Source organism: Lepidothrix coronata, unplaced genomic scaffold (genome assembly GCF_001604755.1).
Source record: "Lepidothrix coronata isolate B3197 unplaced genomic scaffold, Lepidothrix_coronata-1.0 Scaffold6, whole genome shotgun sequence".
In the NCBI taxonomy this organism is placed as follows: Eukaryota; Metazoa; Chordata; class Aves; order Passeriformes; family Pipridae; genus Lepidothrix; species Lepidothrix coronata.
The window spans coordinates 3,795,217-3,810,363 of record NW_016690186.1 but is presented as its reverse complement, the minus strand read 5'-3'; the positions used below and the strand labels follow the sequence as shown (position 1 = coordinate 3,810,363).

Genomic DNA, 15,147 nt, shown 5'->3' with positions numbered 1-15,147 from the left:
AAAGCATACTACATTGCTCAGGACTACTGCTTTCCAAAAGTTGTTGTTATCTTCTAACTGTTTTCTGAAATCTGATTTTCTTATTTTTTTTTCCCAGTGGAAAAACTATACTTGTGACAGGAGTGTTCATGAAACTCTTCAGAAAAGTGATGTACATGGCCCAAAATAATTATACTTGCATGGTGTTTGGGCTGTAATCTGAGAACAGTGCAAGGAATATCACGAGCTTGAACCTGAACTGAGATGTCAGAGATGAGGAATGCTCCTTGCCACTCTAGGGTTAGATGTGTTTTTTCCTTAACCGATTTCCCTAATGCTCCCACCACCCCACAGTTATTCAAGCAGTGGGGAATTTCTGCAATCATTAATTGCATTTATGGTTTGGCTATGTAACACGCAATACTCCCTAAAACCGTGGTTTTTTTAATCTTCTCACAAATATACCAGCGGAAATCTCTATCATGGCCATCACCTCTGTTTTCGAGGCTGTACATTGATTGCTTCTTATCAGCCTAATATAAAATTCTGGCTTGAGCATGTCTGAGGTCTTTCTAATGCTGCATTTTGGGCTTTTAAAGGATTTCACTCTGAGGCATCCTAAATTATGCTGCATGGCCTTTCTACTGCAGTAAGTGAAGTTTAGAGCAAATAAGGAGAGAGGAACTGAAAATGAAAGCTCTGAGGAGTAGGGAGCAACCAGATTTTGGAGAATGATGGCTAGGCCTGCTTTAGTACTTGCTAGTGTTTGCTCTACCTTGTTCACCCCAGCAAAAATCGGAGTACTGGAATGCAAGTGCTGAGGTAGAGAGTGCTTTTTGCATCAGCACACTTGCTGTGTGGCTAATGTGGCATGGGAGCGGGTGGCCCTGAGAGGATGCAACATCTCCATCCGTGGAGATTTTTGAGATTTGGATAGATTGATCATGTCCTGAAATGTGACCTGATCTTGTGTTGATGATGATCCTGCTCTGAGTGGGAAGTAGGAATGGATGACCTCCATAGGTCCCTTCCAGCCATTGCGTCTGTGGTTCTCAGTGCTGAAGATCTATTACATCAGGTTTTGTAATCCACCCCTAGGCATTAATTGCTTTCCTGGCTCTTTGCTTAGTGTGTATATCTCTTGTGAGTACTAGATTTCGATACTTTCAACATACCATAGTTGGGGCTCTTTAATCAACACCATGCTGACCTTTTATTCTTCAGGTTGCTTCTCTGTTTGTATGCGTACTGCATGTAAAAATCTACGAAGGCAGCACAGATGCACAGACACCTAATAACAGCAACAGATTTCCTATTTCTTGCAGGACCTCTTAGCTCAGAATAATGAAAGGGGGAAGAAAATCCTGGTGGCTTCCAGCACTTAAAGATAAGAGTGGTACTTGTGGGCCACAGAGTGCCCAGAAACAGAGACAGAGGCAGTAGAGTAGAGGGAGTGCCGTGCATATGGAATCCATATCGCACCCTCTGCCCCCCAGCCTGTGCTAGATCAACCAAAGCAGCATGTGCTTTCTGAAAACCAGCACCAAACTGCTTTGGTTGAGGCCTGGCTCAGCCTTTATAGAGGTAAGGTATTCTGTTTAGGCAGTGTGTATTTTCTGACCTTGAATCCTAATGCAGAGGCAAGAAGGGTTCTGAAGTGAGGTGGCCATGTTCTCCTCACCTGCACTTCTCTTCTATAGCTTTGTTGGTACATGTTTTAAACAGTTTTGGAGACTTCCATAAAGAAGCTTCTGTTCTTTGCCACTGATGAAGAAGTAAAAATATTTTTACAAGTTAGGGTTTAAGAGTGTTTTACTGCTCACTGCCTAGCAGAGCAGGTAGGGTTATGTCTGGCAGATAAAGACCTGCTATAGATTATTTTGATATTCTGTCACCATGTAGCATTTCTGGCTTCTCCATGTTCTTGGCTGTTACTAAGACACTGATCTTTTTAGCAGAATGTATTTTGTTGCTGGTTTAGAAAAAGACTCAAAGACTAAAAGGTAGCTTCCTCCAGTTGCCAGAGGAATGGAACACTTTTCAATAAAGTGTACCAAGTGCAAATGTCCATATATTGCTTACTGAAAGAGAAATCTGAGTATATTTGAAAACCTGGCAGAAAGAATAAATGAGACCTCCTGTCTTGGTGTTCAGAGGACAAGTGACAAATTGGCAGGCTAACTTGAATTTTGTTAGAGATTGCTCTGTGTGTGTGTGTTAATGTATATGTCTGATGTAAATCTAAGTAGTTTCTCAACAGTCCAAGTACTGTGCAGTTGGTGTTCAGTTATTGATTGTATTTACCTTACTCTGTGAATGCAGAGTCTATGTCGTGAACATTATCATGTAAACTAAGTTTTCAGTAAAGTGTCATTTCAGTCTGAAAGGTTAAAGATTAGTTAAAATGTCATTAAATCTTCTTCTTTTTGCAGGAAAAAATCAAAGTATAAATATAATCAAACTCATACTTCAGAACTTCTGAGTTAAAATATCATCATGTGTCTCTGAGAACGTATTAGAAATACTCACATTGCTCTTTTTGTTCGACCTGCCACCTTAAAACTCATTTTAAAAGAGAGTTGGATTTGGGGCCATGTATTTTTTAAGATGTTGATAAATTGGCCCAAACATTTTGCATCTAACAGCCCTGAGGTCATACAAAGCTGTTAAGAGACTGTGCACACAGTCACTCTTGTTAGTTTTTGTTTAGAGAAAACAGTTTGTAAATAGTTGGATAGTTTGTTTTTCTAATGTGGTAAATGTGTGAGTTTTGATCCACTATTGGGATGTGAAGGTAGGTTTGGCCACAGTGAAGTTCAGATCTGCTCCTGGGGATGACCGGAATTGCTCTGTGGTTAATGTCAAACTTTGAAGGGCATTGCTATTTATGCAAGGAGAGATATGCAGAAATCATAGAGCTATGCGGAGGGAAACGGAGCAAGGAGGATAAAAAACTGTTTTAGATGAAGGGGAGGAAGAGATGAGGGTTGTGTGAATGGTGGTGCTAGCAGTGCCAGAAGTTCAGTGCTACTGCCTTGGCAGGTTTTTTCCCTTCTTGTTTCTGATCCAAGCAATATTTTGAAGGATGTGCCATCAAATGTTTTTTCTGTGTAAGCCGAAGAGAAGGAGAATGCTGGAAATGTGCAGTGCAGCTTGACAGGTGGTGTACCGTGCTCTCCAGTGAAGCCATAAGCAGGAATACAGAGCTTGGTAACTCGGACATCCTGGTGCTTGGGGTGGAAATGCAGGCAGAGTAGCAGATGCAGGAACTAGGAAAAAAATAGCATAATTAACTTAGAACCTTCTTAGGCTTTTTTGTTATTAGGAGTCCATGACTTTTGACATCCTTGTATTCTCATGTCACTTAGTATTTATGTACTTTCGTTAATAAAGGGTTCACCATATGAAACACAAAATCTACTCTATGATTCTTTAAGCTGCAGCCAGGGTAGGCGAGCTTTGCGCAGTGGGGATGTCCATAACCCGGAGCGCACAAGCACCGAGGGAAGACGCTGGAGAAAGCTGGGCGGTGTTCCCTGCTGCGGCTGGGCGGCGTGTAACCGAGCAGCCCGCTGTGGGGGCTCCTTCAAAAGGAGGAGCTTGAGCCCCAAATAGCTCCTTGGTGTGGCGAAAAGGCGGATGATGCGGAGGTACCGGGGGACGGAGGGTGATGAAGAGGCGTCGGGCTTTGAGGTCTCGGCTGGTCTCGTAGAACCAGGGCCACACCGCGGCTGCCCTTGTCCCGGGTGGCACTGGGCAGGGGGACGGCGCGGTCCCTGCAGGGGAGAGGCTGTGTTTCCGTGCCGCCCACGGGCGCAGGGACACGTGCGGAGGCGGCGGGATCGCCGTGCGGGCACGGGGAACGCGTGGGGGGTGCCCCGGGCGCTTTGTCTGTGCCTGCCCCGAGAAGGGGCCGCCGAACAGCTCGGGCTGGTCCCCCGCGGGAGACGACGGAGCCCCCGCACGCCCGGGGCGAGCGGCTCTTTGTGTGGGGGCGCGGGGCGGGGCGGGCGCCCCTTCCCTTCCTTCCCCGCTCCCTCCCTCCCTTCCTTGCCCGCTGCCGTCCCCGGGCGCAGCGCGGCGCCGGCCGGTTGCCATGGCGAGGGGCGGTCACGTGTGGCGGCGGCGGCGGGGCTGACGCGGGCGGGGCGGGGCTGACGCGGGCGGAGCGGGGCGGGCGGAGCGGGGCGGGCGGCGAGAGAGTCGCGGCTGCCGCCACCTTCCGCACACCAGCAGCAGCAGCGGCAGCAGCGCGGGGCTCTGCGGAGCGGCGGGAGCGCCAATGCCCGGACCGACCCAAGCCCTGTCCCCAAATGGCGAGAACAACAACGACATCATTCAGGATAACGGGACCATCATCCCCTTCAGGAAGCACACGGTGCGGGGGGAGCGCTCCTACAGGTACGGCGGGGGGGCTGCGGCGGCGCGGGGGGGAGGTTGCATAAGGAGGGCGGGCTGCAGCCCCCTCCTCTCGCCCCGGCCCCGCATTGTCCGGCTGGAGAGCGTTCGGTGCATAGGCGGGATGTCTGCGGGGGCTCGCCGAGCCCGGGCGGAAGAAAGGCGGTTAAATATGATAATAAAAAAAAAAAGAGGGGGAGGGGGGTTAAAATAAAAATGAAGGAAAGAACGCACCCCGCGCAGGCAGCCAGCTCCCCCTGGAAAAGAGCCGCAGCACCTCGCTGCGGATCTCGGAGGGAGGCGGCGCCGTGCGGGAGGCGGCGGCCGCGGATGGCGGGGCGCGGGCAGCCCCTGCCCGGCCCGGGGACCCGCACCGGCACCGGGCAGTGCCCCCGCACGCCGCTGTGGGGGTGACAGCCGCTCCCCGCCCGCCGGGGCGGCGGTGACAGTCCCCCCGGTGCCTGCGCGGGGGAGGGCGGCTCCATCCCCGCCCCCCGCTCCCCGCCAGCCCCATTTTGTGTTTATTTATCGTTCCTCGTTTTGGGGGGGACACACGTCTTTTGTTGCAGTTGTAGGCGTTTTTGATGAATCGTTTGGCATGCGTTGCTGGCAGCGCTTTTGCATGAACATCTCTGACAATATGTTCCGGCAGATAAGCTCATTAAAATTGTTTGCATTGTTTGATAAGGGTCGTGGCGCAGCCCGGAACGCAACTGGTTTGATGTGCTCCTTGTTGCCGACTCGAAGGGTGATAATACGGCCCGTAGCTCCCCTTATGTCAATATACAGTTATTTTAAATGCTGCCTGGATGACAGCAAGCAGTGCCTCTGCAGAGAACACGCCCCTTAAAGCTGATTTTCAAGCAACAGGAAATGATGCTGCTCTCAAATATCTGACTAAAGTGGCGAGTTGTATGCTCGATTAGATGAAAACAAACGTGGATGACATGGCTTGTTTGTCTGAAGAAAATCACAGTATTTTTCTTCTGCTAAGGAGTAACGGAGCTGCTACCGGTATAGCTGACCATTAATAACCTTAACAGTGAATCTCATTGTTGATCACACGCTGACGCGTGATCTCGAAGTGTGTCGGCGATCCCAGTGTGTGGCTTGTTTGAATTGCCCAAAATTAAGTCCATCTCACTCTAAATCTGCTGATGCTTTGTGCAGTGGAGCCCCAAGGCACACATTTAGCTCGAAGTAGCAAATTTGCTTTTGTAAGGACCTATTTCTACTTGCAGAAAGCCTGGAGCTCTCACTTCCTATATGTAAATTTCAGCTGAGTAGTACAAGATTCCGTTTTAGAGGAAAGCTGGTGCACCTAAGCAGAAATATGAAATATATTTGAAATACCATGCATCTGTGTTTAGTTATTCTGACATGTCATAGGTGCTGCTGATTGCTGTCTCACTTCTTCAGAGGGGTTCTTTGGAAAACCTCTGTAAAATCAGGTTCTCCATTTTTCTTTTGGAATAGGTTTGTATGTGTTTTTCTGCAACCATTAACAAGTCAGTTTTCTTGTCCTTCTGCCTTTCATATCAGACATTGAATTATGTCTAGAAAAAACATTTTGCAAGGCTGCTGTGTTAAGCACCTGATGACAGAAATAACTGTATCGTTTGCCCAAATTTTTGAAAATTGTGAAGTTATTCTGCGTCCGAATAGCCTTTAATCCAGAATAGTACTCCTTAGTCTTCTAGGGATTTGAATCCATTTGTATTCCTCTCTAGAGCAATATAAAGGAATACAGAACTCTTAATGCTAATGTTGCGTGTTACTTTTGGGCAGTAAATAAGTAATCCAGTTCGATATATTTCAGAAATAAACCGTTAATGCACAAATAAAAATTTCCACTGGGGAATTCTATTTAGGTTCTTTTTTCCTTGTGGAAACTTACCCTGATCTGCACAGTCATGGCATCCATATCTGTTGATTTCTCACTTTCTCCAAGGGACAGAATGATACTTAACTTGGTCTCATTTCTAGCTTTAAGTACTTTAGGAAGTAAATGGCAAGCATAACAGAAGGGAAATGTTAAAGAAAATATTTGAAACCTGCTGTGAAACTTCTCCTTGGTATTGAAAAAGATGGCTTTTAACTTCTATGGAAACCTTGACTAGTTAGGTGAGTTTGGTGCTTGTCCAGTTTGAGCTGCAGCAGGAGCTCAGTAAGTATAACAGATGAATACCATCAGTAAAGTGCCTGCAACCACGCTGGACTGTCAGTGCCACTGCTGACTTCAAAGCAGCCTTACGGAGCAGCTTGTACGACCTTACCATATGACACATCAAGTTGTTATGCCTCTGACTGTTGGGCTGGCTTGTTCTATGTGCATCTAGGAATATGAAATAAATATGTCATTAAACACACCCTGGAGCTTGATATCAGATCAGGAGTTACTTGTACAAAGCTAGAAGTACGTACTTTGCTTGTAAAACACTTGTGCGTACTGCAGCTTTGCTCTTAACCTGCATTTCCCATGTGTATACAAGTTCAGTATTTGCCTTTAAGTCCTTCTCTCCTGTAATATCAGAAATGCATTCTCATTTTACAACTTCTAACGTGTTCTGTTTCATAGATGTTTTAAAACAAAAGTAGTCTTTATTGATCAGAAAATTTGTGTTTATCAGGTTGGATATTCTCAGACCTAAAAAAAAAACTTTGCTATTTCTAATACCAGGTCTTACCAAAGATTTAATATGCAACTCCTGAATCAGACATAAAAACAGCTGCAGTTTATAACTTTTTACAGACTAAGAGGCTGACATGGAAGGAGATGCCATAAGTTATCCACTGAGTTGAGGATGCAGCAGGGAATTGAACCTATACCACGAGTCCTAACCGTATGCTCCATATGCAAAGCCACAAATAGTTTTTCCAAGTCTTCCAAAGGACATATTATATTGTGCAGACTGAGACATACGGGCCCAAGGTGTTAAGTTTCTCATCCAGCTTTACTTAGGTGGTAAATGGAAACCAGGCACTTCGGCATAAAATATAGTCACAGGATGATGTTACACCTTTTAGAGTTAATAACTGTAATCAATCTGTATTGCTCTAGTAAAATGCTGTTTCATGTCCTCCAGACTGAGTTTAAAATTTTTTTGGTACTGAAGCATCTTTTTGTTGGCCCAGAATAGATTTGAGGTAATTTCTGAGAATGGCACTACATTTAATTATAGTTTTGCTTCTGTGTTCAAAGAAGTCTGAAAAAATTTAATAAGAAACCAAATCAAACGCTGTGTGGAGAATTTTTTTTTAAATAGGGTATGTTTGCAGTGCTTTTATTGCCAGAATCTGGGCATTTTGTGTGGTAGATCAGCTCATCATATTTTTAAAAGCTAACTGTACAAAAAGTTTGAATACTTCCAGGTTTTAATGATATACCTAGCCCACCCTGGTTTTAAAGGGGAAAACTGTTGTACCCTCCTTTGTAGGAGACTGTGCTTAACTTTTGGTTTATCTGTGTGTGTTGCTAGAAAAATGCTTTTCTGGTCCTTCATCCCTGACTATATTTAGTTTTATACCCAGAACTTGCATGAAGTGGAAGGAAGGGGAGCACAACTTCCTGATTGTTTTTCTTCAAATCACTAAGCTGAAAGGAAAGAGTATTTTTATTGTAGTTTTTATCTATGAGCATGTACCTCTCTAAAGTTATGTTTTAAATATCTGGTTTTCCTAAGTGTTGTCTTCCTTCTAGAAGTCATTGTGTAAGCTGTCAATGAGCGATGGTGCTCTGCATAATAATGAAAGCAGGACAGAAGTGGCAATTTCCTCACCCACTGTGGAAATAAACTGTGGGGTGTTACAGAGCATATCTGGCTGCCTTTTACAGCAGTATGAGCTGATAACTTCCATGCTGAAAGCGGAGATTTACGTTATAGCAAAATCTGTTTTGGTCTTTGCCTTCCCACCTCCCAGTGAATTGCCGGATGCAGGCTGGCCCTGGGCAGCAGAGAGCATCCTTCCCTCCGCAGGACCTGCCCCTGTCTCTGGTGGCTCTGTGCCTTCCACACGTGTGGCTTTACTCAGGGTTCAAAGGGAGACCTACAGCTATGCCTTACTGTGGGCAGAAGGCATAAGTCAGACCCTTTTGAAGGGTCTTCTAAAATTATGTTCCATTGAATATGGTAAGCAGGTAGTTCCACTGAAGTAAAAAAGACCATTTGTGTTGATAAAATTAATATAATAATGCGCAAACTTGCTGAGAACTGGGAGACAATACACAGTAAAAGCAAGGAGCTATCTTCTTGCTTAGTAGTACAGACAGGTGTGACTTCTGAAACTGTAAATGCTAGTCAAAGCAAATGCTACTATTATTACTATATATTAGTAACTGCATCATCATTTTCAGAGGCATTTGCTGTTCACCTAACAGCTTTGTTGCAGATTATGAGAATTTTGCACTAGATTTCACTGAAAGGAGAAAGTCTATAATAAATGTTTAAAAAAAACCCCAGCAACAAACCAACATAAATCACACCCCATAAATTTGGCTTGAGCTTTTCTAAAAGTGGTATTTTTGTGATAACCCCCTTGTCTGTCAAGCATCTGGGTTGCAACTAGCTAACAGGCAGAAGACTGTCCTGATGACTTAGAGCCAGCAGCTACTAGCCAGCATTAAAAGGGACCATGCAGAAATCTTTCCTTGGTTCCTGTGAGCTTAGGTACCCACTTATTTTCTCTTCTTTCACTTTCATAAAGCTGTTTTCCTATCACTGCCACTGCTGCTCTTCTTTAATCTTGTTTTCTGATTAGGGAGTACTCTGCCTAGAGAGAGCTGTTTTGGTGAGTATCTTCTGCTGGGTCCAGCTCTCAAAAGGCACAGGGTGAAACTGTCTGAAGATAACAGGGAGTCACATGTGAGTGCATATAAATGTGTCCGAGGGTTATGAGGCTGACTCTGCTCAATACTGCATCAGTAGTTTGAAACCTAGATAATCCCTGCCTACGTTATTGGGCTACCTCTCTTGACGTGGATTTGATCTTCCTTGAAGAAAATATCCTCACAGTGTTTTGGGTGTAGGGGGTATTTGTTTAAATCAGGAGCTAAGAGGCAGATAACTTTATGGGATTTCAGGAGAGGGGAACAAAACAGCACTCCACAGACAGCCCAGTTTGCGTAAGGAAATGGAGGTGATTTTCAGACAGCACTATCTTCTCAGATGCACCCAAGCACTCTCACCAAAAAGTTCTGAGAACACATAATCTGCACCCAGCCTCCATGGGTTTCAGAAACATCCTGTAGGTGGGAGGCTGCATTCTGGTTTTTGATGTGCGATGTGGTTTTTTTAAACTACCTTGTTGAGCTGCATAGCAAAAGCAATGTGTTTCTGGCATATTAACAAAAAAAGGAGCAAGTTTCAGATATTTGAGAACTGAACCTGATGCTGTCACTTTTAGAAACAGACAGTTTGACTTCTGCCTAGTGTCTTCAATCTAGTGTCCCTGGAAAACAGGCACTGAAAAATATGCTGCATTGTAAAAGAAAGGTGATTTGGAGGTGGGGCAAGAGATCCTGATTAAAGCTATTTCTTTGGCTAGTTCAAGGGAGATGCAGCACCCTCATGACTGTCAGGCTGGACCACAGGAATTGGCATACCTGGACTAACCTTGAGATATAAAACTTGTTTTGGGAGACAGTAAGAAAAAAAAAAGTGTGATAGGTCTGCATTTCAAGCCTTGGCCCTTGAATGAGTGACTCTTCAAAAATATCTTCAGAGGTCTTGTGTTTTGGTGACAGTCTAAAGCTAAGTATAGCAAAGGCTTGGTAAGGAAGAAGATAAATCGTGTGCCAGCTTTTCATTTTGGAGATGAAACTTTCAGCCTTTGTTTGATAATTGAAAACGAGTGGTCTCACCACATCTGTTCTCAATCATGCAAACCACTGAGTGGGATGGCACGAAGGCTGTAGTGTGGAATAAGCGTTGTGGTGGCGGTGGTGGTGGCGGCGGCGGCAGCAAGACTCACACTGCACCAGAACAGTGTTTGGATACTTGCATCCTTGCATCCTCCTCGCTCCCTGAATCCTGGCCTCCAGCTAGCAGCACTGGTCGCTCACTTCCAACATCAGTGCTAGGGAACGTAAATGGAAAACATCCGTGTTTCTTCTGCGGATGGTGTTAGCTGTGACTGCGTAGCTGTTTGGATCTTGCTCAGATCTCTGCTGCCTGACTCACCGATTAAGCATCTTTTTCATATTGTTTCATTATAATTAGGTGGGAGGGGAAGTGGAATATCAACTATAAGAGTTTACTAAGCATGCATTTAATTGTTGGGATTTTAAAAGCTGTGTTTGGGGGGGGGGTTAACACAGTTTTGCTGTCTTCACGCTATCAAATATTTAATTCAAAATGAAAATATTTCCTATGATATTTTGACAGAAATTTATCTAGTTTTCTAGTGGTATACTAAGTTATTAAATATTTTGTAGAGAGAGCTCTGTATACCGAAAGCACAGCCATTAAATATCTTAGCTTAACCACTCTGAAATAATTTGTTTCCCGTAGAGCCTCATGCTTAGTGAAGGGTGCTTTTGTGTTAAATCTGGGTTTTTGCTATGCTATCCAAACAGGAAGCGTAAACATTCATCAGTGAGTTGAGACTTAACGATGTAGCTTCCTTAGGAAATCCTGCAACTGTGCCAGATCATTCTGCCTGGAGAGAAATATGCCATGCAGGTTGTGCTGTTGATCTTCTGGCCTTGCGTATGACCACCTTGTATTGTTTCAGAGGTTTAATTTTCAATATTATGTTTCTTGGCTACTTTGGAACCCTGAGAGCTAGTTAGCAAAATCTGTGGACTTCAGTTTTATCTTTTAAGAGCAACTCAAGTGAATTTTCCTTCCTGACAGTATGGGTCCTTAGTACCATACAGATTTCCTACCCAAGCAGCTGTAATTATTCAGAGATGCACATGAATGCAAATTCTTGCCTGTCACTCTGGAATGTGGTGTTGATGCTTGGAAGGGCTTGCTGGCAATATGCATTAAACAATTTTGGGGGAATGAAAATTCATTTTAGGCAAATTTTACATGGTTGTTATGCCTCGCTTCTTAAGGTTAATCTCTGTGGAGCTAGTCCAGTAATATCATGAATAGGAAGCACTAAAATATTTGCAGTAGAATACTCATTTGTTTTACTTATGGATTCAGTGTTACACAAATCATAGCTTGTTAAAATAACTATAGAATCTATGAGTAATTGTTTGTATGGAAGTGGAATACATAGCACAGTGATATGGAAGTCCTGCGGGAGTTTGCGTGTACAGAAAGACCATGGTGTGTAGGAGTGCTGAGAACATGAAGGCAGTGGTAAATGGTTGAATAGAAGTGATACATTTTCCCAAAAGGACAGAATTCACATGTAATTTAACCATTTTGTTGGAAACCTTGGTATGCAGAATAGTGTTAGTTGTATTTTATTGAATTATTGTTTGCGGTCCATATCACTCTTTGCCCATATTAATGTTTCAAAGTTACACATGATGTAGATTCTGAATCAGGGTCTGAAAACGCTGTTTTCAGTAAACACATTCATGTCGTGCCAGTTGTCAGATTCAAAGAGGCATAAGTAATATTTTCTTTTTTTTTTTTTCATTTAATATATCTCCTATGAAGACAGGCTGAGAGAGCTGGGATTATTCAGCCTAGAGAAAAGAAGTCTCCAGGGAGCCCTTAGAGAAGCCTTCCAATACCAAAAGGTGGCTGACAAGGGAGCTGGAGAGGGACTTTTTACAAGGACATGTAGTGACATGGCAAAGGGCAATTGCTTCAAACTGAGAGTAGGTTTAGATTAGATATTAGGAAGAAATTCTTTACTATAGGGGTGGTGTATATACACCTTTGTGTATATACATATACATCTTTGGTCCCCAAGTGTGAAATGAGTTACACAGCAGTGGGGGTGCTCTAGAACTGCCTTGCCTCTCAAGCAGCTCTATTTTTAATATGGTGAGGTGTTTTTTTCCACTACCACGTTAAGCACATCCTCCCAATGCCCCTCCCCCTCACCCCCTGCAATTGTTCCTGAAGTGCTATACAGTGTGGATCTGGTGGTGCTGGTGAACAAGATGAACATGAGTCAGCAGTGTGCTCTTGCAGGGAAGAAGGCCAAGCCCATGCTGGGCTGCATTGGCAGGCATGAAGCCAACAGCTCCGGGGAAGTGATTCTTCCCCTCTGGTGCTTCTGAGACCACATCTCACATACCGTGTCTGAATTTGGCTTTTCCAGTTTGAGAAAGACAGTGTCATACCAAAATGAGTGTGATGGAGGGACACCAGGATGATCAGGGGGCTGGAGTGTGTGAGCTGTGTTTATTCAGCCTGGAGAAGAGACAGCTCAGGAGAGGGGAAGAGCTCACTGCAGTCTTTAGCTGTCTCATGAGAGGCTGGGTTTAAAGAAGATGGAGTCAAGTTCTTTGAGATGCATGGGCAGAGGATGAGAGGCAATGGCAGCAGCTGCAACAGTAGAAATTATATATTGGGAGAAATGTTTTCACAGAAGGGATGGTCAAACACTGGAAGATGTTACTCAGAGGAGCTGTGGAATACCTGTCCTTGGAGGCACTCAAAACTCAGATAGATGGGATCATTGGTAGCCCTCTCTTGCTGGCTCTGCAGTGAGTGGGAGGTTGCAGCAGATCTCTCTGGAGTTCCCTGCCTACCTGAGTCACTTTATGATCCCATTCTGTAACTCTTAATAGGCATAAACAGCTCATGACTTAAAAATAAAGTAATGAAATCGCATGCTTTAAAAGTGAAAGGAATATCATCTGGCAACAAATTCCGTACTGCCATAAAGGTGAAATCATCCTTGTCATCAAAGATTTCAAATGGAAAAGAAAAATGTGTGTTTTCAGTTTCAGTTTGACATCATCAATTTCAACTGTTTTCTAGTTTAATTCTTGCAAAAGCGATACTGCTGCTGCTGCAGAAGTGTATTAGTTACTTCATATTGCATTCTCTAAATCACTGGGAGCAACTTCTGCAATTTAGTACCCTGAGATGACCAAAAGTTTGTAGAGATACAGCAGGGCAAAGGGATAGTTTTGTTATGTCATAAAATTAATTATGTACATTGCAAGTAAAGATTATGTTTTGAAGTTAATAGCTGATAAATTGCTCCCTCTGCTTTTAAGGGATTGTATATTTTTTCATGCAGAACTTTCTTTATTGATAAACTTAATCTGCAAAAAATGTTTAACTGTGAGCACAGTTCTTAAACTGTGTCAGATGTCTGCTTAGTTTGACGTGCTTTTACAGGGAGTGGTACAAAACTGTCTTGTTGCATGTCCTGCAGCAACACTGAGAGGATTGAAGAAACTAAATATTCACATTGCAGCACAGATTACCTTCTTAACTACATTTATATCTAGTTGAAGGCAATTCAAGCAATAAACTTTTTTTCCCCTTGTTTATTGTAGGAGTTGAACTTGGTAATGTCACCGTTTGCCAGCTGGAAGCAATAGACTTTAGGAATTGACCTCAAGATATTCCATGAAAGGAGACCAAATCCTATTAAACAGTACATCTATGCTTCTCTTAGCTTAAGGTTCAAGACTTTACTGGGACTTGTAGATAAAGATTGTTGTAACTAATTCTGTTTTTACAATCACAGTTGCATCAAAGCAGTAGGCACCACCTAAAGAACATTACTTGGAAAACAGAGGTTTGGGGATTTCCCCCTTTAGATAGGCAGAAGATGTTAAAATCTGATGGAAAATGCCTACTTCACAGACCTTCAAAGACCAATGTGGCTGAAAAAATACGTTTTGGGGAAACTTAACTTGATGCTGGTAGCTTCAGCAATTGTGTTGGTAGTGCAACAATACTAAATCAGTCTGTGGTTACTGGCACACAGCAAGAATAATACGTTACATAAATCACAGATGGTTGAACTAGCATGTTCCTAAAGGGCAATTTACTTCTTGAAGGATTAGTGAATTCTAGTTTTAGTTGCTCCAAAATTAATTTAGCAGTTAAGCAATTGCACTTAGAAGTTCAGCCCTGTTCTAGATAGTGCTTGGTAGGATTAATTCTTAAGTGCAAGTCATTTATTGGTAATACACTGAGCACCAGAGTAATTTAAGAGTGCTTCCTTGTCTGTTATAGTATGAACTCATAAGAACAAGGGAGGAGGTCAAGTTACTTCGGTATCCAAACCCAAAATAAAGTGTTGTGGCTGGTAGTCTTAACACTTGAAATCTGTATAATATTAATAATGGTTTGTGGTGCAGCGGAGGTCCGGGGACCCTAGCAGCCCCCGTGCCACGTGCGGCGGAGGTCCGGGGACCCTGGCCCCTGGTCGTGGTCGACCCCCGCCCTAGCCCCGGTGGGAGACAGGAGAGAAAGAGGGGGAGCCTCGCCAGCGGGTACTGCGCCCCCGTGGAAGAGGAGAGGGGAGCTTAGGAGCACACAGAGGTTTGCTGTTCCAGGTTTGGGGGCAGGTTAGCAAAGGCATGTAGTGCTTTTGGAAAACTCCATAAAAAAGTATGGCGAAATAAACACTTGCAGAAAAATACCAAGATCAGTGTTTACAAAGCCATAGTGCTGTCTGCTCTCTTATATGGTTCTGAATCATGAGTCATCTACCGCCACCACCTGCGTCTCCTAGAATGCTTCCATCAGTGCTGCCTCTGTACAATCCTAAACATCCACTGGTCAGACTAATACATCTATTCTAGAACAAGCAGCATTGAGGCCGTGTTGCTGAGAACACAGCTACGCTGGGCAGGGCACGTCTCAAGGATGAAAGACCACCGCCTCCCTA

General features: G+C 43.9%; 1 protein-coding gene across 3 annotated transcripts in view; it reads left to right on the top strand.

Annotated features, from left to right (window-relative positions):
• MAPRE2 (microtubule associated protein RP/EB family member 2) overlaps positions 1-15,147 on the top strand; it is a 101,121-nt gene that overhangs the window by 37,565 nt on the left and 48,409 nt on the right. Inside the window, exon 1 of one of the 3 annotated variants that reach the window (XM_017831824.1) lies at positions 4,171-4,380. The exons of the other annotated variants lie outside the window; for them this stretch is intronic. Within the exon in view, the coding sequence (XP_017687313.1) occupies positions 4,262-4,380 (119 nt within the window). The 5' untranslated portion in view covers positions 4,171-4,261. Of the gene's footprint in view, positions 1-4,170; positions 4,381-15,147 lie in introns of those variants that run through there. 3 annotated transcript variants of the gene reach the window in all.